Source organism: Aquila chrysaetos, chromosome 11, assembly GCF_900496995.4.
Source record: "Aquila chrysaetos chrysaetos chromosome 11, bAquChr1.4, whole genome shotgun sequence".
NCBI lineage: Eukaryota > Metazoa > Chordata > Aves > Accipitriformes > Accipitridae > Aquila > Aquila chrysaetos.
In genome coordinates this window covers 36884075-36910756 of record NC_044014.1, presented here as the reverse complement: position 1 = coordinate 36910756, position 26682 = coordinate 36884075, and the positions used below count along the sequence as shown (strand labels likewise).

General features: G+C 39.5%; 1 protein-coding gene across 24 annotated transcripts in view; it reads left to right on the top strand.

The window, feature by feature from the left end:
- PCDH15 (protocadherin related 15) overlaps positions 1–26682 on the top strand; it is an 852429-nt gene that overhangs the window by 655401 nt on the left and 170346 nt on the right. For all 24 annotated transcript variants that reach the window (XR_003925762.2, XR_003925760.2, XR_003925761.1 and 21 more), the window contains 4 exons: positions 2992–3126; positions 4273–4422; positions 14163–14356; positions 20968–21100. Coding sequence is in view for 20 of the 24 variants with exons in the window: in XM_030030447.1 (XP_029886307.1) it covers positions 2992–3126; positions 4273–4422; positions 14163–14356; positions 20968–21100 (612 nt within the window). In the remaining 4 variants the exon portion in view is untranslated. The remainder of the gene's footprint in view (positions 1–2991; positions 3127–4272; positions 4423–14162; positions 14357–20967; positions 21101–26682) is intronic.

The window sequence follows — 26682 nt, the reverse complement described above, 5'->3', positions numbered from 1 at the left end:
AACCATATTAGGTTTGAACTGTGTGCTTGAAATGGTCCTTGCAGGTTGCACGTATACTCTTTTGTGTGGATTCTGATAGTTTTCTACTTAAAATTATGTGCTAAACAATTTATGAGAGACAAGCTAGTCTACATAACCCAGTAATGTAGTCAGAAATCACAATGCTTAAGTCCAGGCCCCAAAATAAAATAATAGCTTAAAAAATTAAAGTATTGGAAATAGTGTTGGCAATATAGATGGATTGTTTCCCACAATTGTATTCTGTCACAGATTCTGTCACATAAAATGTTCACAGTTATGTCAAGCAGACTTTCTTTCAGCATAAAATGTGATAAAAATGTAAAAGCCTAACAATGCCAAGATTAAGCAATGAATTGCTTTGTAGGTCTGACATGCATGGAAGGTAGTAGAAATAGGCATTGATTGCAGTAAAGGCAATTTAATTTACACATTAGGATAAAATTTCTAATACAAGAATAGCTAAGGAATAGGATAGATTACTTCAGGAGTGTATGGGATCTCCATCATTGGTTTTTCTCAAGAACAAATTAGGAAAAAAATACTGTTTATTAGTGTTCAAAATGGCATGACAAGCAAGAACTGTAACAACTAATCAGGGTTTTTGTAAATCAAATTTTTGACTGACTTTGTAGTGTCTACAAAGTGAACAATTATTGGCAATTACCTTCTGTAATTTTTCATGGAAAAAAAGAGATTGCCATTTGCATTGCTAGCTGTGAAATGAATTTTAATTTTAGTGAAAGTTGGCATAGTTGCAGCAAAGCTTTAGGCAATAGGAAACCACTCATTTGGAACACTTTGATATTTCTTTCACATAGCTTTCAGAAACTGAAATAGTTTCTCATTTAAATAGTATAATCTTAGCCTTCCAAAACGTGTGCTTTAGAGTATTGTGGATTGCTAAAATAAGTTTCTCTTTCTCCTTCTGTTGTACTAATCTGTCCTCGTAGTTGTTCATGATGACACTTAGTGCATGTTAGAGTTAGCTCAAGTGTTTATGCCTGCTATACTGTAGGGATTGGTGAACTTGCCAGTGGTCTGTTTTCTTTTTTTAATTATGTAGGAATGACAGTAATGACAGGGTAGGAGTTAGCATTTTGGATTCAGGTTGAGAAAATGTTCAGAGAAAGAATATAATGCTACTTTTTGGATATTTGTTGAATTCAGCTATTTCTGACTGCTTTGTGTGTCCTGCTCTGTATGGGGTGGGTTCTGTAGAATTATGTTGGAAAGTAGCTGGTAAAAATACTTTGAAAGTTATGCCTTGCGTGGCCACTGGATTTTCTGTTATGTTTTATTCATGGTACCATTCCTCTGATTCCTCATGTCCACGTTACTTGGGGCAGTTCAAAACAGTTTTTATAGGACTTGTCTCCTAGCCTTTTGTGTTTTGCCTGGTCACATTTGCATTACTCTTTTGTAACCTTGCTTCATACTACAGAAATAAACTAAATAACTGATGACCGAGAGTAGCACATTAAGTCAGGTTAAATGAACCAGATTACATACAAGGACACAGAAATGTTTGTTGGAATCCTGTAGGCGGTAAAAGGTAATGTAGTTTATTTTAAAATATAACTGTAATGTAGAGTGACCCTTGGAGTCTAATCAGTTTAATAACTCAATAGCATCTTTAAAGAGATGGGTGAAGATGTTGAGGTATTTCATCATGGTCACAATTCATGCTTCTGTCATTTCAACAACACAGACATCCCAGAAATGTGCCTTAATTTATGGGGCTTTTCAGAACCACCAGGACATACAGAGTTTCAACACCTTTTTTGCCGGCTCTGTGCTGGCATCCAGCAGACTGCAGGGTAAGAACTAAGGATAGGAAGTCCATTTTGCAGATTTGTATCCATCTGGTAAGTTCACACTGGAAGGAACTGGCTTGAGGTTCTGGACTTCAATTAATCTGCTCTATTCCCTGTGCAATACAGTAATAACTTCTGATTCTGTCTGTGGCAGAAACATTCCTCCCCCTTTCTGCTAGCTGAGATTCCATTTGCCTCCAAATTAATTTCAGTCTTTCTCCCCAGGGAACATTTCATTTTTCTTCCCCCTATTCTTATAATCTGCCAACCATGTTAGGAGAGAGGATGGAAACTGAAGGATGAGTTCCTGAGTGGCTGCTCAGGGTATCTCATGAGGCATTGCCCTCTCTTTATGTGGTCGCATGGTTTTGCACGCAGCATTAAAACTGCAGCACCGCTCTTCGTGCTTGCCCAGTTGTACATGGAGCCATCCGGACCCGAAATCCATTTTCCCAGCAGGCTACCTAGGGAAGTCATGAGTAACAAATTTACGCCTTGATTTGCCTTTTTTGTTGTTTTCCCTCTTCACCTTAAAATATTACTTTCTATTGAACATTATACCACAGTTGCTTTACTATGGTTTTCACCTCATGAATGAGAGATTTATAATTCTGCATCAATATATTTTGATTCTTTTTGAGACATAAAGAAGATCACTGAACAGCATCTATTTAGCGATATGCTTCAACCCATGATTATCTTTTTTCATTGCACCAACCCAACTGTTTTATTGCTCCATTAATCAAGATAAGTTTTGGTTTTAGTATGGTTGAAGACAAATGCTTGAATCTGGTTTCTTATATTGGTAAGGTATATTTGGCTTAATTATTGTTTTAATGAAAAAAAGCGTCATTTAAAACTAGCAGGTACAGGTAATTGTTTATCATTGGGTTTACTTACTCTATAGGTTAAAGTGTATTTTTAATACATTATTCATCAAGAGGATTAGATTTTTACATCAGCAGTGTTATTTTTATGGGGTGGTTTGTTGGTTTTTTTTTTTTTTTACAGTTTTGTAGATCCGTTTAGTCACAGTATTTGTACTTTCTGCTTATTTAGATTTCAACTAAAACAAGCTTTTGCATTGAATAATTGGAAACTTAATGGTATATATGAATTTATAATAAAATGCTCTTTTTTTTAATATTGTTTAAAGACCAAGGATCCCCAGCTCCATCTCTTTCTGAACGATTACAATACATTTTTCACTGTGACTCAGAGTGGCATCACCCGCTACCTCACCCTGCTGCAGCCTGTTGACAGAGAAATCCAGCAGCTTTACACCTTCTCGGTAAGCTAAATGCACTTGAAGGCACATCAGGCCTTGTTCAGCGCAAGTGTTGAAAAAATCATTAGCTATAACAGCATTGTAGATTATTAAAATGGTACAGAAGAAGAAAAACAGTGAAGGATGAGCAGCAGCAATAGCAGGGGTGGAGAGTTGATAATTGGAGTAGTGTGCTCTTCCAAAATGTATGTGTTTGGTTTGGCAGCAACATTTTAGATCCCCTACCAGCATCATCTCCATGGTCTCAGGCTTGTATCCTGCTCCTCACCACACTCCCATGACACAGTCTGACTCTTTTCTTTTGTACCCAGCATTGCCTTTGAGGCTACTTTTGCCTTTTCTTTTCTCGGCCCTCGAGCTAGGAACATGACACCTGTAGTGGCCTTTCTGCTTTATTTTAGTACAAAATGGAAAAGTAGGCTAACATAAACCACAGCCAGCAGTATTTAAAAAAAGGAAGAAAACCCAAAGCTTAAATGGACTTAATAGTCCCTCAGGCATTTCCCAGTCTGTGAGTAAACATCTTAACAGTCCTAAAGCAATTTGCAAATGTGCTGTAGGGAAACTGTTCTTCTGCAGGGTTTCCCAATCAATGCCTCTGCATTTTCTGTCCCTTTAGTATGTGAAAGGAGAGCTCAGATTTTCTCTATGGAGTAAGAAGGCCTCTAGCTCTTTTAAGTCCCACCTTAAAATGCTATCTTTGAGGTTTAACATATGTATAGCATGTCCTTTGTATGACCATGCCCAGGTGAGACTTGCAGTGTTAGACAGGGTTGTGAGCTGTTCTGGCCAGGCCCTGCTCTTTGAGGGTGTTCAGCACAGCTGGGGACGGATTCTGCTCTTCCAGCCATGGGCTGCAGCTCAGATCCCAGCCCCAACCCTGGGAAACAGTTATTCCCCTCTCATTTCTCCTGCTAATCTGACACAGTATGTTTTAAAGGTGTTGTTTCATTTTGCTTTTGCCCTGAATCTTGCACACTGCAGGCTCAAGCTCAGCTGCTGCCTCCTGTAATTGTAAGTGCAGACAAAAATGAAATATTGAAATGCTGATTTTTAGTTGTCATACTATATTTTCTCATAGGTGGAATTGTATTAAGAACATACCATTAAAATATGTTCCTGTTCTGCTTTTTTTTCTTTATCTTGAAGATGACAGCTTCTGATGGTGTACAGGAGAGTGTCCCAGTGACAGTCAATATCCTGGTGATTGATGCAAATGATAATTCCCCAGCGTTCTCCAATATATCATACAATGTCAAGATTTATACAGATATGAGGCCTGGGGAAAGTGTTGTAAAGGTAATTTCAGGTCTTTTTATTAGCTTTGTTAACTCAGTTTTTGTTAGCAGTAGATGGGCTTGTTAATACAAATTGGAAATGCACTGAAAACCGCTACAAATGAAGTTTCTGTATCTCCATCCACTTCATTAGTTATGTTGCTATTAAACAGTTGCTAATAGTATATGATAGGCCTGTCTTAGATGTATAGCTGCAGTCCAGCTGTTTCATCTGAAGTTTTACAAAACCTTTTCATCTGAAAAATCTCAAAAGAAAAAATTATTATCCTGTATTAGCGGGATATTGAAATAAAACATTTGGGGAGAACAGATAAACAGTTCAGTAGAACATAACCAGAAATGTTTTACCATGTCATAAAACCTTTTGGTTTTTACAGAACCCTAAGTCATTCATTTGTAGAGCAAATGAGCAGTGAAAAATGTGTTGAACACGGGCCCAGAGAGAGAAGCAGTTTTAATTAAAGTTTACAAGCACTGATTTACGTTTCAGTGTAGACTGGAGGTGAATTGTGGTTGCGCTGAAGTTAATGTAAAAAAGGCTTTTTTGTGCGGTAATTCTTCTAAGATCTCAGCCATGCTCCTGAGTGCTTCCAGTCTAGATGGATGAGAAGACAAGATGCTGTTAGTAGAGGTCGGCATTCAAGGATGGTAGAAGGCAGTGGGAGTATTGGGGGGGGGGAAATTCATCAGCCAACTTCAGTAGTAAAATACCATTTTCTGAAATATAATCAGGAATTAAGCATTTGAAGGTAGCAGTGATTTAACAGTATTAGGAGAGAGGTCAGTGTCTGTTCTGGTATATGCTCTACTTGGGCTGTATTGACTTGCCACGTTTGCTATCTTTGTTAATATTATTCTTGTCTTTTCATCAGTCTGGGCTCAAGTGCTTAAAAAGCATCAGTGAGACCCATGGGGACATTTTCAACAAGATCTGAGGGAAAGATAAAAGTTTTAAACATAATTAAGTTCCTTCAAGCTATGCACAAGGCTGTGTGGAAAAAAAAATAATAAAAAGAGACCACATATTGTTGTCCTGAATGAGCAAAAGGCAGGTAGAGCTCAGGAGCTCTGCGTAGGGTTTGACATCAGGAGCTGTATTTGCAACATCTCGTAAACTCCCAACTCCCTGTATAAACATGTGGATTTTGTGAGTACAATATATTCACTTGATATTTAAGGTACAGACATACATACAGTGCTGAAAAAATTTAAATCAAGTTTTTTCTCCTAAAGCATAAGCACTCTAGTCCAAAAAGAAATCATTAGGGTTGTTGCATGGCCTTTGTTGTGCAGGGCATCAGGCAAAGTAGTGTGCTATGGATTTGAAGTATCTGAGTATCTGTATGTTTTTTCCCTATTAAAGGTGCATGTGCCAGGAAATATGAGGCGGCAGCTGTTGCTAAATGAGATTGTAGCATGTGTGAAAAGAATGGTTGCAGTACCCACAGTTGGCCTTAAGGATGCTCTGAGCTGCCCGAGTTGTGTTTATGATACTTGGGATGAAGTAGAGCAGCTATTGTGTTTTTCTAAAACAGCTGCAATGCTAAAGTACTTCTGTGTTCAAAGGGAACATGCTGTTCTAAGGGTTATACTTTCTGGTGTTTCTACTGCGAATATTTTCAGAACCCGGAGGCGTGCAAAGAGCAGGAGTACAAATTCGTTAGTAAATTGTTCCTTCTGGGAAAAAGCAAGAGGGCAGCTCTGCCATCCGTGTTAGCCTGTGCCACCGCTAGCTTAGCAGAGACACAAGTTACTACTTCGTGAGCAGGTTTGGTCTGAGAAACTATTATGTTCTTGTTCCTCCACTGCTCATCGCAGCAGTTACCTTTTGCCTTCCCACACTGACGTTGCATAACTGCTTGTATGAAGAGCGTCGATCAGATCAATGCAATTATCCAGATTAGAAACACTGCAAGGATGAAAAAGAGTAAGGGCAGAAATAGTAAGAAGAAGAGTTTAGATGTGAATATTGTGCAGAGCATTTGAACTTAGCTAATGCCTGAAGTAGATCTGGAGCAGGTCCCTTTTCTAGACTGACACTGTGAAGTTGGAAATGAGCAGTGGGGAGGTCAGGCCTTAAACTTGCTTTTGCTAAAAATTAAAATTATTTTGGAAAAAAAGGGGGTTGAAAGTGAGGGTTTTTGCCCCTCTTCCACACTTCTGTCTGCAAGGTCAACACGTGGTTACTTTCAGACTGTGATCTTATAATGTGGCCTAGAGGTGGAGGGTAGAAAATTCTGGCTGTTTTGGGAGAGGAGTGGTTTTTTGACTAACCTTACATTGCTAGATGATCTGAGTTTATAAACAAACTGACACAAAAAAAGCCAAGTCATCTTAAGATTTCTGCACACTGTGATAATGCCACTAATAATGATTTCAGGCTGCTAGGGTATTTGGGAAGTTGCTCGCCTTGTTATTTTGCCCAGGCTGCAGGCACCGAGTCTTTCATTCAGTGTTATAGGAGCGCGAGAAATGGGATTTGTCTTGTGGACTCATGAGTAGCCACTGAGTCTGTGGTGCCACAAATAGCCATGGGTTTCTGTAGGCCAGGAAGGTGGGTATGTGCTGCCAAATCACTGTTTGCTTCTGCTTTATAAATACCTTCTCAAATGGAAAACAGATTTTTTTTTTTTTTCACTGCTAATACAGTGGTTTTGATGATATACTTAGCTTGTTCTCTGTATATGGAATAAACTCATCTTGTAACTCTATCTTATCATTGGTTTAAGAATCATTTGAGATTCTCTGTTGTGAGATGATGATCAGCTTTGATAGTTCCCAGTGGAAAATGACCCAGGTCAGATATGATTAGTCTATAAAAACCATTTTCTCTAATCAGAGAAAGTAGGTTAGAGAAAGAGCACTGACCTCAGTGAATCTGTAAAATCTCATAATCATTTACACATAAGCACTGGCTTGCACTTAACTCTCTACTCAGACTTATTTTCAGAGAAGATCAAGAAAATATTTCTCTTCTAAAGCATGTCACCTTTCTACAAAAATGCGAATTTCTGCATAGCAATGTAAGTGCTCTCATGTAGTTGCCACTTTGATTTTATTATCCTGAGGGTAATAAGGGATTAAGATTTTTTTCTTTTTTTTTTTTTGCTGAATGCAGTTGCATGAAAATGTACAAATAACCCCAGTTTGTACCTGCTTGTTGTCCCATTCTGTGGGAAATTATTTTGATTTTACTCCTGAAAAAAACCCCAAACATATTAGTTAACAGTTTGGATTGTGTTTGCTGTCTGGGATGCTCTTAAAAAAAAAAAGTAGAATAAAAAATCCTTAGGCTCTGCTTGAAAATAACCACAAATAGCAGGAAAAAAAAAATCCATTACAAGTTAAATTCAAAATTTTTTTTTTTTTTTTCCCCCTGGGTGGTTAGAGCAAGGCATTTCCCTTCTTTCCCTGTTGCCTTTAAGAGAAGTCAGCAAAACAGTGGAAACAAATCTGTGTGCTACCGAGTTGTATTGGTTTCATCCGGGAGCCTGGTGGTGGTGGGTTATCTACCTTTTGCCTTCCAGTTGTATGTGTTAGCTGCAGCTTTGCATGGCTGCTCGTGTATTTTTTAGAAAGTTGGTGGGTACCGTGCTAGAGGAGCTTGCCCCCTTTATAGGAATGACCTCCCTCTACTTTCTGAGGATACAGAGTGGAACATGAAATCTCTGCTCCCTGACTTCTTGTGCAGGAGCTACAGCAGTACCATCGGGGTGTTGAAAACAGAATTGGTTTGGGAAGTCTTTATTTCGGTTGTCTACTCTGACTACTTGTGAGATTGTTTGAGGCCCTGGTTGAGGAGAGTATTTTCTCACTAAAGTTTAAATGTCTGTCTATTCTGTCCCTTTCAGCTTGAGAATTTCTTATCTGATTTTTTCCTTCTGCTTTTATAGGTATTTTATTGTGCTCTCTGAGAGAGACAGATTGAGAAATCTGTCATTTAAAACATTTAAATGTGTGGTAAATAATAATAATCACTAGAAAGACTGATTAATACTAAACAGGTTAAAGTACTTAATTCCATCTTTTTTTATATTACTATAATGTTGCTGTCCTGTTTTCCACTTTTCTGTTAGTACTTTCTTCCTATGATTCAGGTATTTAAACTAGTTATGCATTGATGTTTAGAGTATTCAGCAGCAATGCAGTAATATTTCACATGAGTAATTTAAATCCACTCTGTTTCTTTAGACATCTCTCATTTCTATATACAGCATAAACTATGCAGCACACAGAGAATATTGAGCAAGAAAATGAGAGAGAGCTGAGAAGGGACAGAGGATGACAAAAAACATTTTCCACCCAAATCTTTGCATAAATTTGCCTGAAGGTCAAGGATTTCCTTGGCCCATGAAGAAATTTCATGTATGTTCTCTTTACAGGAAAACTCCTGAACTGGCCTTTATAAGTTATATGCTGTTCTTACTCTGCTTTAAATTTATGAAACCAAAATAACCTATTTTAATTTATCTGTGTGTCTTAATTTCTACCTCATTTCCTATTGCAGAGGTATGACCCACGTGCAAGGGCTTTTTTGTAAGAACAATTAAATAACTCCATGATTGAAAACGGAAAATGAGCTATGCAGTGGATTAGTGCATTACCTGTTCATCTTGTGCAAGCTGAAACAATTCTGCCCAAGATCACCAGTGCAAGTTAATTTGGAAGTCCTGCCCCAGATCCCCAGATCCTGGTTATGCAGAGCACTTAACTTCATACATTGTGGCATAAACGGCCATAGTGCTGAAGGTCAGAAATGAAAGCAAAAATATAAAACATGGTAAAACTGCAGGCAGTAAAGTTTCTATCACTTATCTCTTGCTCACAGTAGAATTAGTCTTGAGCAGTAACAGTACTTTCAGTTGTACATGGGGACAAATTTTATTTAGAGCCATTAAATAAATACCTTCCCTGGGACTGTTTTGCCGTTACCTCAAATGCAGCTTCTCAGTGCTGGATCACTTTTTGTCTCTTTTAAACTGTTTCTTTTCATTCCCTGCCCATGTGACTCAAGCCATCCTTGCATATGGACACATACTAAATTGTGTATTAGAGACACGTTTGGGTATTTGCAGCTTGGCATGTGCTCCTGGTTTACAGCTCTTAAACATGCATCTTGCTATAAAGCCAGAGAACAATTTAGAGGAAATCTTTGTAAAAGTCATCTCCATGTTTGCATTTCTCAGTAAATGTACCTGTATACTCAAGTAAAAATAATGGATAGAGACTTAATGAAATGTCTGAAGAAGATATTGAAAAAGTATTTTGACCTACTCTGATAGCGTTACATTTTGTTGGCTCAAGTTCAGGAATATCTCCATCACAGTCCTGTTTGCCCCTGACACATAGAAACTCATTACTGCTTTTCCTAGTGCAACTAATGGCTGAGTTGTACTGCTGAGTCCTAGAAGGATGAGGAGGGTTGCCATCTAAGTTCTGGCAGCCCAGTGTTTTTCACTGGTGTGCTCCTTGGGAGAGCAACTCTACTGTCTCCTTGACGCTGTCATACAACATGAATGTGTCCTGATTGTGGCTCTGGAGCCTTGTACTCGCTTGACTGGAACACTGATTTCAAGGACAGCTGTTGGGAGGTGAACCGGCATGACTCACAGTTTCTGCAGGATTTGCTTTAGGTCAGTACGAGTCAGACCACCTTTGGTGAACATGTAATCTGTTGAAAAATGTAGGGCTACTGGAAAGGCTGGTAATTGCTTTATCTGTTCAGGGCAAGGTCACTAGAAGTGTTGCTGTGGAAAGGTTGCAGGTCAAATGTTGAAGCTCAGTTTCCTGCAAGTATAAAGCCAGTCTGAACAGAACTTATGTAGTGACCAAGAATGTGTCTTTGTAAGCTCTAAGGCCGTCATTGTAAGTCTCCTTTTCCTTCCAAGAAAACCAATTCTTGCTGCAGCAGAATATGCACCTATTTTGCGAACCTTTCAAAACATTAAACGTTAATGTAATGAAGCTGATACTGCTGGATGCAAAAAGTTTCTTAGGAAAGTAAAATAAATCTTGTTTTGTACTTCTTTCTGTATATTTTGGACTGTGTTTCTCAAATCTTGTTAACTATGAAGCTCTATCGGTCTGGGACAGCTGGAGATGGAATTTATAGAACCATATATTATGGCAACTGTTAAACTTAATTCTATTTAATTTGGGTTTTGATTCCTGTTTTTGCCCCCAAAACGTTATTCAAATCACTTATCTTTTCAAGCATTCAGTATTTGTAAGTTTAATTAACCTTATTAATCTATGTATTTGTGTAGTCAATTAATTTCCTTTTTCATGTCATCACAGTAAAAACTGGCCGTGTTCCAAATCCTGTCATTAAGTACTTAGGACCTTGTATTTTGCATAAAGCCTTTATTTATCTTTTTGTGTGTATTACTTTTGAAGTTCAGTAGAGAAGGTTATTACAGCACTTTTCTTAGCTATGTCACTTAGTTTGATAGTTAACTCTTTGCGAGGTTAATGAACACATCCAGTTGTGTATAGAAACTATAGGACAAATGATTAAAGAAACAGAGTTTGCGAGGAGTTTATGCTCTGAACCCTAGGAAGGTGGACAAAGCCTGTTTTATGTGCTGAGTTTTGGTGTGTTGAGACTGACCACTGCAAGTTAATATATTGGTATATCAGGACATCATATGGGTGGAATGCAAAGCACATTCCAAAAGTGCAGTCTTCTTCAGAATTTCAAAAGAAAATAAAGAATGAGATAGATGTGTTCTCAGAAAATAACATATGGATATTAGTTTGGTTTTTAAACTTCTAAGAGGAGGTGATCTCTGTTTCATGATTTGTAGAGGTATTTCAAATGTTTATCCTATGTTCAATATACAGTATGCCTCAAAATATTATAGGAGGATGAAATAAGATGATTTGCTCATTCTAGTGCAACAGTGATCAGTTTGCATTGTTGGAGGGAAGCATGTATGACAAAAAAATTCAAATCAAATCAGTTTAGGTAAATTAAATACTTTTGTGTTGGAAACTTGGCTTGGATCACCGTGCTTTGTGTGAAAGAAGCAAAACACTGATTACTTCAGGAGAAGAGTAACTAGACTAACATGCTTTTCAGCTGATGAATACTGTGTGCAACCTATTCCATGTTAAAAATGGTTGGTCCTCCATAAAGTAGCGCAGTCCCTAGCAGCAGTAATAGCTTGCATTCCTAACAAAGGTGGTAAACCCCACTTTTGTTAATACGCCTAAATCACTTATCTTTTAGCATTCCAGATAATTTATTCTGTTTAAGCTATTGTGGGCTTAGTTCTTGGTTTTGAGCAAGTTTTTGAATTTTTACATGAAATTTCATATTTCACTGAGCCTATGCACATAAGGAATCGAGATTATCCTATAAGGCAGCTAGATCCCCGAGTTTTTCACATACTCCCCTTGGTGTTTAATGTTGTATGCAAATGTGATTAACTTGGATATTACAGCTTTGCGTTTTATTCTTCATGTCCCTTCATGTTCTTAATTGCAAGGTTTGGTTTCTGCTCTTCCAGGTCTTTAGCTATCCTTGGGCAAAGGTGGTTTGAAAGTTGTAGGTAGTGCTCTGAAAGGCTGTGACCTGCTGAAGGCTGAGTGTGATGCTGTATTGATTAATAGATTACATTATATCCTAATGTAGCAGAGACTTCAACGAGTTCCTCTACTTGTCTGCAATGCTGTCAACTTTGAGAGTATCACAGGGATGAGAAAAGGGTGTCCAGCAGGCAGACATTTAGCCTGCTGTGTTGGCTGGCTCTGGCTGAGATAATGTCTGTTGATCCTGCTGTTGGCTTCGCAATCATTGCTAAGGTTTTGTGTCATCATGTGTTACCCTTAAATCCTGGACTTGCAATCTTATGTGCAATGGTGCCCACTGGCCTGAATGTTTGTGTCAAGAAAGCAAAAGCAGATAAGCCCGGAGAGACCTTTCAAGAAGCTACATGTCTATTCTTTTATTTTTCATCCTCCCTTTAGGACCCCTGCAGGGAATAATTTCTGAGGCTGGCATTTCTTATTGCTTTGTATATCCCAGGGGAGTCTGCTGCTGTACCTGCTGGTGCCCCTTGCCATTTCCCACCTTGAACTGCTCAGCTGCAGCTGGGAGCAGCAGGAGCCTGTTGTGCTATCACTCCCTGTCATTTCCACTCCACTGCTGTTGGTACCAGGCAGCTGGGTGCACAGACAGCGCTGCCACCACCGGCTGCGGCCTCCTAGATGTTCAAGTACTGCTTGTACCGCTTTATGTCATCTCATGCGCTGTTTGAGGTAATACATAGTCATACAAAATTAAAAGCCAGCTGAGAAACCAGTGTGTGTATCAGCAAAAATAACCCCTATGGGAAGAAGAAATTCACCTTAGAAAGTCCAGAGTTACTGGTGTAGTTTAGTGGTACTTTGGTGACTCAACCCTAAACGTAACGGAACACTCTGCTCCTTTTTGTTTTCTGAACATGGTGATAGTTGAGGCAAAGTTTTAATCGTAGTAATACAAGTCAAGTGATAGGTTCTGTGAGCAGTTTGCTGTGTCATTATGTGTCATATATAGAATAACACAAGTTATTCTACATATGTGTAACGGAAGAGGAGAGGTGAAGGGGCTTAGCTAGGACATGGGGCTGTCAGCTGGCATGACTGAGGCATGGATGCATATTTCTGACTGTTACAGCAGAGGTCTGATTTGAAATCTCAGATTGCTAGTTATTTGATTTATGGCATGGCAGACAGTGTCATTGGTACTTGACACTTGGCTAAAAGCAAACAAATACAATTACCGAGCTGTATTTTCGGTCTGTGTGTGTAACTTTGATTTAGCATGGCGCGCTACAGAAGTGGGATAAACCTGTTGTCGTTCCTGGGGGCACAATAAGAACCCCCTCATTTCATTACGTTCATCATTATAATTTGGGTCTAAAATTTTAGGCCTTAGATTTTTCTCATGCTCAGAATCAAAATTGTACAATTATAGAGAAGAAACGCTACAGGCGAGAGTAATCACAGCCCCAGTAGATGGTGGCAGTAGAGGCAACAAAGTACAGAAGTACGTGCTCGGTTGCATTTATCACAAAGCTCTGATATCGCCCCTGCAAGCACAGCCTTTCAGGTAGGTGGTGTCATGTTGCCATGTGAAATGGGCCTTCCATGTCTGTGATGTGTGTGGTTGTCTTTCCTACGTGTGTATCCATAAGGGAACAGCTGCCATTTCCCTTCCACTTGGCTTCCTTTACGGTACATGCAAACGTGAGTAATACAGACATTGTTCTCCAGTTCCACACAATGAGGGCATGTAATGGAAGACCTGGATATTAGAATTTCTGGCAGTAACTAGGCTGTCATTTTGAAGAGTATAGAGAGGGATGGGAACTTTCAGTAATTAAATACGAGCCTCTTGTTACCTTTGCAACACAATAAGTATCATCTTCCCCCTTCCCCCCTTTATAGGAAGCGTTATAAATTCCATTCCACAGAGAGTAAACTTGGTCTTAATTAGTTTTCTTAATTTGTATCTTAAAATAATTTGTGTGCAATCTTAGGTAAGCAGTTTTTCCTCTGCTTCATGATGTTTTTACGCCTGTTATCCTTCATTTAAATTGTATCCTTGTTGTACAGTAATTAGAAATTACTGCATATGTTACAGGTGTTCAAATTTCCCCTCTACTTCCTCTACCCCTACTGAGGTGCCTTACAAAAAACTATTAAACTACAACACTGAACCATGTGTGCTGACATTCTGGTTTTGAATTGCAGCTCACCGCTGTAGATGCGGACGAGGGACCCAATGGACAGATAGTATATGAAATTTTGGCTGGGGATCAGGGAGACTTCATCATCAATGACCGAACAGGCCTTATCACCATTGCTCCAGGAGCTGTATTGTCAGTGGGGCGATCCTATGCTCTCACTGTCAAAGCATCTGATAGTGCTCCTCCTGCGCAGAGAAGGTAATTAATCTTATAATGAAACTAATTTTTTAATCAGTGCTTAGCAGCATGTAAGAAGTGTGGCACACCCTTATGTCCATAACTCTGCACTGGAATACAATTCAATGTGTTCCGTTTGGTGTAAGGAAACATTTTGGAAAAGTGTCGTGTTAGAAGTCTTTTACTTTTTGTTCCTTATTTATATGTTCCTTACAGTACGCAGTTTTCATTATTTCATTTGCCTGTAAAAGTTCACATGTCATACTGTCATTGTGCATGCCCATTTGTTAAGAGAAATTGAAGTGAAAGGATGTAAGGAAGAAAGCAAGTGAGAAGGGAGATGCTTTTTGCTCAGAATACAGCTTGCTGTGATGCAGAAAGGATCAGAAATAGTCTGGTTGCTGCGCTGGAGACCTCTTCAGGTATAGGGTGTGCAAGGTCGTCCAGACTTGGCGTACTGTGGACATACTTGACAAGCTGTGCCAATGGTGAGCACTGCCTCCACTAAGACCTAAATTCTCACTGGCAGAATTATTTCTGTTTTCCACCAGCTGATAAAAAGCAGCCTGCAAATTTAGTATGGTTAGACTAGGATGCTCTCATGTTAAAAAAAAAAAAAAAATCATAAAGGTATCGAGTCCTACTTACCTGCTTCTTTTGTGTTCTGCATATGCCAATTGTGCACAAATGTCATTTCATGAAGGTGTGTGTGGGGCGGTGCATAAAAGTGGCTCTCATGTTCTGGGCCTGGTATTGATAATGTGACAACCTCATTGTCCAAAGAGGATGACAGAGAGGAACAGCAGTTTCCAGCATTTAAATCTCCCACAACCTTTTCTCTTTTCCTCAAATGGGGAATGTAAGAAGGAAAGATAACACAAAAGTGGAATTTCACTCATTGGCTTTTCTGCAGGACTTGCTGCTTCTATGATGTTTCCAAGAAAGCAGCTCATACTGTTGTGCACATATTTTATAATTATGTTTTCCAATCACTGAAGTATTCAGATTGTTAGATTGTTCATAAAACTAATATCTGGTAACACAGTCTTCTGCTTGAATTTTCTTCTCCTTTCCCTCTTGCTTGCTTTCTTGATAAGCCCTCTCTTAGGGTACCTGATAGTGGGCTGTTAGTAGTGCTGAGGAGAAGATTGTGGACTATTATGCACTTACTTTTGTGTAGTACTAGCATAGTATTAAAGTGGAGGACAAAAATCAATAATGCCGCTTCGGAGAGCTTCAGAATCCAGCGGTGTGGCCCCAGCAACAGTAGCCTGTACAATACAGCTTTGATTGCTATCAGCTTCTTTTGTGTTTGAGAAATCTCTATATTGTCTAAAAATATATACGTCTGATGAGGTATGTTGGGAGCATGTACTTCCTCCTCTGAAAATGTCTTTATTGCAGTAATCTTCAAAAGTGGAAAAGCTCTCCTTTCTTGTCCTTTCTGCTTGTCTCCCATTTTATGGAATTACAGCATGTAATTTGATTCATAGCTTTTAATGTGTGTTCAAAAAACCGCTCCATCTAGGCAGTATTCCCAAAGCTAGGATGGGTGGCCCTAGGGCCAGCCTGGCCTTTACCTGACATGTATTTGGGGCCCAGAGCTGTTTTTTCCTGTGTCTGTGAAGGTTGAAAAAATCGGGGGGGGGGGGGGGGGGGGGGGGCGGGGTCACTGGAGCTTCAGCGAGGTGCTGTGGAGAACGAACTGGGACAGCTCTTACTGTCTGGTAAGGGACATTTGGATAAAGAGATTTCCCTGCCTCCCTGACGTTCTTTCCGGAAGGCTGGAAAACCAGAAAAGAGCTGGTGGTGCTTGAAGCAGCCTCTTGTCATTTTACACACAGAAAAGCCAGGGAAAGCTCATGTAAGCTACAGCTCCGAGGTCTTTAAGACTGTCCTTTTGCATCTCCTTAGTTGCTTCCTTCTAGCTGGGAGGTAGTTAGTGTCTCGCAGTTGCGGTTGTATGAACTTCTTGCTCCTTCTAATGCAAAGTTGTCACATTGTGTTAGGTGGTTCACGTTGCCTTGCTGGAGGCAGTAATCTGTATTTGAGACTTCTAGGAATGGGCTAGGTCTAGCCAGCCATTACATACCTGTGCAGGCAGGAAGGTCTGTGCACTGTAAAATAAATGAATAACAGATTTTGATGTAATTTCAAATATTAAGCATTTTTTCCCAAATCTGGATTCTGCTGCAGGACATACCAGGCTAACTGTAGTCATGTAAACTGTCTGGCTTTCAGTTATCCCCTTGCTTATGCACAAAGCAAGACCAAACTACTAAACCTGGTTCAGGATCTGTAGCTCTGTAGCCTTTGTAAGCACAAATTTAAATTGAAAAGCATTCTTTTTTGTGGTGAAGCTTTTTTGTGTAGTATGACATACTAAATTCTTGGTGGGTGACTGTGCATAAAACTTTTTTTCTTGAGTATTATTAAACTTTCTATCATTAATGTAAGCATCATTAATGTAAGTTATTGAGGTATATTTCAGTACACTTAAGTACTTTAAGTTTATACAAAATATTAAAGTTTAATGATGTTTAGTTTTTTAGAACTGAAGTTATTGTTAAGCATATAGTGATTAGCAGTTTCTATTATTGAAAAAAAATGAGAACAACATTTGTAAAACCCAACAATTTCATTTCAGACCTTAGCCTTTTCACCATTGACCTCAGATTCCTGTACAGTGGAAGCATGTCACTCAGTGGTAACAGCAGTCTGCCAGATCAAGTCCAACCTAGAAATTCCCTGGTCATGAGATTATTATTCCACATAGTGGAAAAGTACTCTTTCCCTTTGACTTGAATATGCAGAGATTGTTTGGCCAAAGATATATGGGTCCACATGTATATAAATGCGTTCATTATACATTATATAGTATCATTTTATGTGGTAAGCACATAGTTAAAGCAGAGACAGGGACATAATCTCAGTGGCCTGTTGACCATGCTTTCCTTGCATTACCATTTAGCTGGAGTAGCGTAAAAGCTGTATTTCCATGCTTGTGTGAGTTTGTATGCACTATTCAGTTCCTGAGCTCTGTTCTGTTCTCAGTGTATTCAATGTCCCTGCAGTGTTAAAACACCAACTGCAGTTGTTGGAAGGCTCAGTTCTCTCTCCTTTCCTTTCCCATGCCAAAATAGATTTGGCCAGCCAGTTAAATGAGCTGTATATAACACATACAAATGGGTTAAAATTGCAAAGCATTAATCAAAAATGGGTTGGAAATGAAAAAAAGTAGCTGTTGAATATTATAGTGCTTTTATTTTGCAGACTACTCGTGCTTTACTTTTGTGATCTCATCTTAAAGATTTGAAGAAAATTTGTTTACTATTGTGGTGAACAGAAACTTTTTTTGTTGCTTTTTTTGGAGCTTGATAGATAATAAATCAGCTTGGGTATTATTAAGATGTAGCAGGATCAGGAAAAAAATGATACAGAACAATATATTTTATTAAAAACTCAGCAGTGGAAGAAAAATGCACACTAAACCGCAACTGTTTGGATGTATATATCATACACAGACAGCAGCTATCCCAAGAAAATATGCAGTCCCAGTGCTCAAGTGGTATTTGTCTGCTAATTCATTGTCTGTTGTTGAGCATTTGGTGATGGTATTTTTTTTTACTTCAACAGTGTAAGTGTGGAACATCAATTCAGAAAGATTAGTGGGATATGAGGGAGTATTTTAAAATAGACAAGAAGACAGGAAACTGACTGTAGTTTATAAGCAGGTAATCTACACTGAATGGTTCACTTTAGTTGTAATTGTCCAACTTCCCCTGTGATTACACGGGGTTTGTTTATATCCATTGAGTCAGTAATCTGCAAATTCAGCTTCTTAAATACCCAAGGATATGATAGATGGGAAAGGTCTATCATTCACTGGTGCATTTCAGTGCAAGTTATGCACTTGTTTAAAGTGTGATTAAATCAAATAAGGACCTGGCTATTATGTTCGAAGCAGTAGGATCCTTGCCTCCTGTATTTGTAGATGGATGCGAATCCAGCACTTGCTTCAGAGAGACATGGCTGTGGCAAGGCAACATCTGCAGCATCGCTGTACGTGGGGAGCTCAGGATTGCCCTGGACTAGCTGGTAGCCAGGGTTTTGGGGCACAGATAGATGTTTGCTAGGCTGTCATGACATGGCTAGCGGTGGAGCAGTTGAACATTTAAGGCTTGTTAGAGTCAACTTGTATATATTGTTAATGTATGGGCGGTGGCTTGACCTTGGCCAGCTGCTAGGTACCCTCCCAGCTGCTCTCTCACACTCCCCCTCCTCAACAAGACCGGGGAGAAAATAAAGTGAGAAAGCTCGTGGGTTGAGTTAAAGACAGGGGGTCACTTACCCATTACCATCACAGGCGAAACAGACTCAACTTGGGGAAAATTAATTTAACTTATTGCCAATTAAAATGGGTTTAGATGGTGAGCAATAAAGACAAAAACTAAACCAACAACTTCCACCAATTCCCCTTTTTTCCCAGGCTCAACTTCACTCCTTCATTCCCAGCTCCTTTACCTCTAAGCGGTGCAGGGGATGGGGAATGGGGGTTACAGTCAGTCCACAACAGCCCCGCTCTGCCGTTCCTTCCTCCCCACACCTTTCCTTGCCCCACCATGGTCTCCTCACAGGCCGCAGGGGAGTCTCTGCTTCGGCGCCTGGAGCACCTACTCCTCCTCCCGCCTTGGTGGTCACAGAGCTGTTCCTCACGCTTTTCTTCCTCATTCCTCTCCTTTCCGGCATTTTCCCCTTTCTTAAATCCGTTTCCCCAGAGGCACCACCAGCAGGGCTGAGGGGCTCAGCTGTGACTGGCCACGGGGCTGCTGGAACCGGCTAAAACCGGCCGTGCCCGCCCTGCGGCAGCCCCGGCCTCTCCTCACAGAGACCCCTCAGCCTGAGCTGCTGCCCCTGGGCACGGGCACCCTGTGCAACACAACTGACGAGCATGTCTGTCTCCTGTTCGAAGCAGGCAGCAGCAAAGCAGCTCTCAGTATGTGCTCCAAACTGGCCAAAACGTGTGGCTGAGCTGTGAAAGGTGGGACGCACTGGGTAGGGTTTAATCCCTTCCTCATGGGCTGTGGGCTGCGTGTGTGGAGGTGCCCATAGGGACAGAGCTCCTTCTGTGGCAGTTACCTATGGATGGTATTCGTCTTTCTGGACAGGGGCTTTGATGGTTCGTTATCTTGAAGCGTGGTCTGCGTGCTGCGTGGCATAGCCCCTAAAATGCAGCTATCTGTCATGGTGTTGCAGCGATGGTCTGCACAGCTCCGATCAGTGGTGCAGAGTTATAAAACCTGCTGGGGAAGGGCAGCAGGAAGCATCTGTAACACAGTGGTGACTGTGCTTGGTCAGAAACGTGTACAGCTAATTAATAATATTGATCAGTGATGTGTAATTTTGGTGTTTAATGAACTCTATCAGTTAACACAGAAGCTGTTTCAACTATAAGATACCTGGTAATTTCTGGTAGGAGTCTCTAAAAATGCCTTGAGTTTGCAAGCCCTGCAAGAAGCAGCTTATTGTGTGTTCATGTTTTCCTTTTCTACCCACCCCCTACCCAAAAAAAAAAAAAGAAAAAAAAAAAGAAAAAACCACCCAACCCACAACTGGGGACAAATCCCTTTGTCCTGAAGCGGTTTCTTTCCTGCAGCCCTAAAGCTTGAGATTTACCAACTTTGTCAAAGGGCTTATGGGGAGGAAATAAGCGCTTGCAGTGTAACACTTGCTCTTCTCAGGATTTTGTTCAGGGGCAGAGGTGCTGTTTTAACATACAGGAGAGAAGGCAGATGGGATAACTGAGCAAAGATGCAAGAGAAAGGTCCCTTTAAGCCAGATTACAAATCTCTCTTTTAACTTCAGGGAGACTTTTGGCTCCCTTTCTCAATTCGGAGCAGTTGAATAGCAAATGTATCTACAGCATGCTCTTTGCAGGGTCTGTACTGAGTGTCGGTGTTCCCAGAAGAGCCCTCAGCTTGCAAACTGTAATGCTGTTTGCACTATATTCGGGTTTGCATTCAGTGCAGTTGAAGGGTTTGCCACATTTCCTTGGTTGGTTTTGTAGTCTCCTGTATTGCCATGGCTCGCTAGTCTGAATTGGGCTTGGGTTTATGTGAACCACAATATTGATGCAGTCTCTTATAGAGTGGTGTACATCAGTCTTCTCCCAGCATTATTCTCTCCATCTACATTTTCTGTTCCCTCTCTGCCAAAGAAGGGTAACAAACTGAACAACAGCAGGGATGCTCCAGGGGTGGATATTGTGCATGGCAGGAGCATGACATGCCTTCTCAGAATTTGTCATGCTCTTCTAGAGGACACAGTATCACCAGGGGATTATGAGTCATGTTTATGTGGAGTGTGCACTGATATCTTACTGCTTTGTTTTTCAAGGAACACTTGGGCTACTTTTAAAGAAATTCTTTAGCTTTTCTTCTGTTAATGTAGCAGCCTGCTTTATTTTTGGCGCAGAATGAAAAATATGTCCTGAAGCTTTTAAAGGAGCAAAGGGAGGTTGTTAGAGCTAGAGAGCACACAGTGTATAAAATAGACATTGTTGGTTGCCTTGTGTGTGTTGATTTATTGATTTTGACTGGCTTTGACTTTTTTTTTTCCTTCTTGCATTGCAGAAGCTCTATTACTACTGTTTACATTGAGGTCCTTCCGCCCAACAACCAGAGCCCTCCCCGCTTTCCCCAGCTGATGTACAGCCTTGAAGTCAGCGAGGCCATGAGAATTGGAGCAGTTTTGTTAAACCTGCAGGTACAGATGCTTCCCTGTAAGCCTTTACCACGTCCCTTCTGTTTGTGCCCAGGCCATGCAGAACCCAGTCCTTGCATACAGGAGGAAAGGACAGTTTATAGGGATTGAAAATTATTTAATTTTAGTAAATAGCCCCTTTTATATGGACCATATAGGAAAAGTGCTTACTTGGATATTTCTGTAACTTCTTTTTGTGTTAAATGTGCTAAAAAGTATGTGCTATAGGCTGCATATGGGACTGAAGTGTATGAGAAAAAAATGCCATGAATGGCTCAAAACTTGAAAGGCCTGCAATTTCTTATGTTAAAATCTCTATATATACGTTTGCCAGCAAATCAGAGGAGCTTAGGACCTTCTGCACCTAACTCACATGGAATTTTTTGCAAGATTTTTGGCACTCAACCTTCTTTAGCCTGTTGGTTTTGAAAAACGTATGAAGATACTTACTCCCCTTGGTGTATGTAACAACTGCTGTTAACAGGCTAACAAAAAGCAGAGGTCCCTGTACTAACTGACCACCCAATATAGCTCTGCAAGTGGAAGCAGTGAAACCACATTAATCCAGTATTGCTTGTAAATAATGCTGCATTGACATGGCTTGCAGACCCAGGTTGCTTCTCTGTGTGCTGCTGCATGGTTAATGTATTAGTTTTCTTATTTACCGTTCCCTAAGCTTTTGCTACATTATGTTCTGTCCACGTCTTGAAAGCCAGCTATACAAAATAGGTAGATAAATTACAACTCTTTAGATGTTTTTTTTGGGAGGGGAACAGGAACTTTATTATTATTATTAAATAATTATGGCTTCAAGTCCAAAGCAATAAACTCAGTACAGCATGATGTCCTGAGCGTGGTTCCTGTAAACATTAATAGCATTATTCAGATTTCATATAAAGCCATTCAAAGGAAGAAGACTGGAAGTACCTGAGCTCAACAGAAACCATAGAGAGCAACAGCCTTATCTGCTTTAAGTCAGTGTAGCTCTATTGAAGTCTGTTGAACTCAGTGGAATTAGGTCAGTTCATATCAGCTCAAGTGTGTGGCTCTGTGTGTTTTGCACATTCAGTAAATGCATGGAAAAAAAAAAAGTAATCCAAACTGAAGTGTGTGAAATAAAAGAACTCTAATTGAGTCACCGATGCAGGTGATTGGGTAAGTCTCTATTAAAATCATTTGCTGATGAAAGATTAAGATTATTATGGATGGTTAAGCTGATATAGTCACCTGCACTGAGGGAGGATGACTCATTTAGCTCAGTGCTGAAAATTAACTTCTGGCACGTCTTTAATGCCTGCAGTGAGTTCAGAATTGAAGAGCTGTGCTGTCAGGAGCCGCCTTCTGACTCATGGGGAGATGCTTGGTTTTCGAAACCCCAAAGAGTAATGGGAGCCAGGAGCATGCTGAGAAACAAAAACATTTGTGTTTACTTGACAGGTGCTGGAATATATGGCTGAAGGCCTGGGTGATCTTTGGAGGCAAAAAAACTATTAGCAGGTTTTAGTATTTAAGGTTTTTACGTAATTTAAATGTGGTTACAAAGTGAACCTCATTGTGGGAATAATCTGTCTGCTTTAATGTTTCACTAAACCCCAAACATTTCACCTAGATTTTGTTTTCCTTTTCAAATGATCCTTGGTAAGGTATGCTGAGTAAATCTGGGAGAGACAGCCTGTGCCTGGCAGTGCAGGGGAGATGCAAAATGGTCATGTCTGCTGTCCTCCTAGCCAGGATGCTAGTGAGCGTTTTGGTGATATAGCAGTGGGTATTCTCTCACTACATGCCCAAGATCCCCAGAAATGATGAGTTACTGTGTTTGGGAAACAGTGAAATGCATCAGTTAGTTTTAAGAGCTTTGGAAATGCATAGAAAATGTTCTCTTCTACTTACTGTTACTGAAATTTAGATTTATCTCATATTAGTAGTATGCTATGCAGGACTTGAATTCAGCTAGACAATTTCTGTTTGTAAAAAAGACTTAATTGTTAAATCACAAATATGCGTGGCTTCATCTCTTGGGGATTAGTCAAAGACTGTCTCTCTTGTAGGGCTGGTGGTCCTAGACCCGAAATGCAGATGCATTGTCTTTATAGTGCAAGTTCAACTACCTCATTCTGCATTAATACGCCCATCTGTATTAAAGGACTTCTATTGTGTGGTGTATATTTCTGTCTTCATCTTTTTTTACTCCCTGTGTAAAATTGGCCAGGACGTTTTAAACATTCATAAACTGAGTATTTAAGCATATGAAATCTTGTGCTGTCTTTTCCAGGCAAACAGAAAGTTACCAGTTAGTCATCTAGAGTTTTTTGTGGAATTTTAACAATAGCTTAAGGTATTCCCTGTGTTCCATAGGTAATACAGACTGTTACCAGACCTCATATATTTAACAAGTGTTTTCATGTGTAAATTTTCACACTGACTCTTTCTTCCATGAATAGTCTTAGCAATAAATTAAATGTTTTGGACTTAAAGTGTGTTTTGGTTGGTGCAGTAGGGTTAAGAGGTTATGCTTTTATGACTCTCTCTTGGTAATATTTTGTTAGTGTTGCATACAGTATGAGGATTACAAAAACTGGGAGAGAGCAAGCAACGTATTTTAAATATTCCCAAGTTAGCAAATCTGAAGATGTGCAAAATATCAGCGTCAATAACAATGCAAATGCAGTTGTTTTAAATTTGCCTATTAGACTTTAAAATACATGTTCTAAAAATAAAATCTACTTTCTCCTTTTCTGTTAAAATTTTTCATGCAGAAGATGGAGGGTTATATTTTTTTCTTATACTATTATTTATTTTATAATGTACCCAGTTGATTGTGACTGGTGTTTTAATTAACAACATTTGAGATTAAGTAATGCCATATTAAATGATCTCCACAGTATTAATTTGTAAATAAAACTCAGACTTTATTACATGCCTGGGAGGTGTTTATTGCTTCATGTTCTGCCAGCCATTATTAATTAAAATATGCAAATAGGGTAATTTTTCTGGGACTCTGCAAAACAAATAGGACCGTTATCATGGTCCAGTTATGTGCTGAACAAGGAAGCAACATGAAATCATTGTGTACAATTTATGAAGTCACTGTATACAATTGATCTGGAAAACAATAGGTATGGATTGCTCTTTTCTCATATGCAAGTCCTTAGTGTTTTTCTTATGTACATAATGACTTGCTTTTCACTGGTTTTAAAGAAAACAGAAGTTTTTTAAAATGATGATAAACTTTTTCTTTGGACATAGGGAGAAAACGAAATGAACTAGAACCAGTCTTTTATTTTATGTCTTTTTGAAAGTCTCCTGACTTGTTATGAATGAATGTAGACTATAAACAAACCTCTGAGATACCCTTAAATGTGAAGTGAGGACAGGATCCCCTGCAGGTAAGGTAAAAAGAGTACAAAGGACCACTGAAGATTGAAGCAACAATATGATTCTGGTGAGTTAGGATCTGTGATAGTCCTCAGATGCCAACTAGTCAGACTTTCTGCGTCCAGTATTTGTATAGTTTCATATTCTTGGCTAACAATTTTTCCCTTTACTGAATCAGATCTTGACCGTTCATATCCTCAGCATAAGAATATCTGAATTCTGCTCACACCCTCTAACGTGCTGGCACCTCTTGTCACTCAGTGCTATCCGTGGATTTTATAAACAGATTTCCTATTCTGTCACTGATGTTGTTATTGAAAATATTGATTGGTATTGGAAGAAATAATCACATCTTTGCAGAATTTAGTCAGTACTAAATGCTATCCACTGCTGTCTGACCTTAATTTCTATGATCACTTTTATTCTTGCTTAATCCCATCTTCCATTTGGAGACCAATGTTGTCTAAACTTGTTTGTGAAAATGTCACATAAGGCAGTGTGAAAAGCCTTACTGTGGCTAAGATGCATTATTACATCCACAGCTTTTTCCCTATTTGCAAGCCCTGTTGTCCTGTTGTAAAAGAAGATTAGATTGCTTTGACATACTTTGTTCTTGAGAAATTTAGCTTTGTGTTATCTATCTCCATATTGTCATCACAGGTACTTACAAATAATTTGATTGGTTGTGGTTTTCTGGGAATTGAGCTCTACCTGTCTGGTCTGTGATTTCCTGGCTCGTTCCTCTGTGAAAAATATACCTTGTGTTTGCCCTTCAGCACGTTTGTCCTCTGTGAGCTTTCAAAGAAAACTGCTAATGGCTTTGAGATTGCTTCAGCCCATGTTTTTATACACTAGGATGAATTTCATCAGGCTTTAATTTCAGCAGATGATTTAAAGATGCTCTGTTTATGTACATATACTCTGCCTTATTCTTTCCCTATTCTCATCTGAGATTTTACCCCTTTGTTGCCACAGTTAATTTTGTTTGCTGCTTGATTGCAGCTGAAACACAAGAAGTGTTAGCTCTTTAACCTCCTCAACATCATCCTTTCTGCTTTTATACTGTGGCAAGGTGCCATGCTCCTTAAGATTCCTCTGTAACCTAAATGTTTCTTTGTTATCCTTTGTATTATTTTCTGTTCCTATTACAGTTTCGCCTTGAGTTTCTCTGACTTTGTCATCATATAGTTGTGCTTGCTTTTTCTTTGTGTTGGTCCTCTTCATCTGACTTAGCCACTATTTTCTATATGCTGCCTTTGGTTAAGGCAAGTTGGTTTCTTACTAGATTCCCTGTTCTGCTTGCACACTGGGATAGTTTTTGCTTCTGTTCTTAATGTTGGGGGGTGGGGCTGGTTTTTTTTTCTTGTTTCTCTTTTTTTTGTCTTAAGAACTGCTTTTTAGATGGTCAGCCCAAAGATACACAGTCCTTGACTGTGGTTTGCAGCAAATGCTTACAGAAAATAGATAAGGAGGAGGACGGTTGTTGAAAGATGAGAAACAGAAAAATGCGCTCTCCTTATCTTGTTTTTTATTTTGACCTGTCTCCTAGTAAATCCTATCCGCCCTTCTTTGAACTTGGCCTTGTTGGAATTTTCACAGCAGTGTCTCTATTCCTGCGATAACATGCTTAATCACTTTGGGTTTTGAATGCTAAATAGTTGTAGCTGTGAGTTCGGTAGACAGTACTTTCCCTGAAAAGTACCTGATAGTCTTTTTGGGGAAAAGGTGGGTGTACACTTGACAAAAAAGTAACAAATACATGGCAAATTTATGGCCATTTTTGGAAATAGCATAGCCAAAGCTTAACTTCAAAAGTAGTTTATTCAACTTCTGAAAAGCTTTTTTGTCATCTAGTAGGTAGAATATACTTGTTTTGGTGCTGTTAATAGCCCTTCTCAAAGGTCTCATCCTGACCTTCATCCCCCCAAAAGCAAATTATTGTGGAGGGTGAGTGCTGCCATGTCTACACTGCTCAATGGAGCATCAGCAAAAGGATTGGGATTCTGGTAAACTAACAGAAAGAAGAATGTGGATAAGAACTGGAAATGAAGAATAGGAACAAAGGAAACAAAAAGTTCAGTCTAATCAGTCTGTAGCTGCACAAAAATAGAAGTAATTGAATAAAGCCTGATTTTCATACTTGTGATGCTGTGTGTTTATGTGTAATAGTAATTTGAAAGTCTGCATTCAGGAAATTGTTGTTTCTCTGT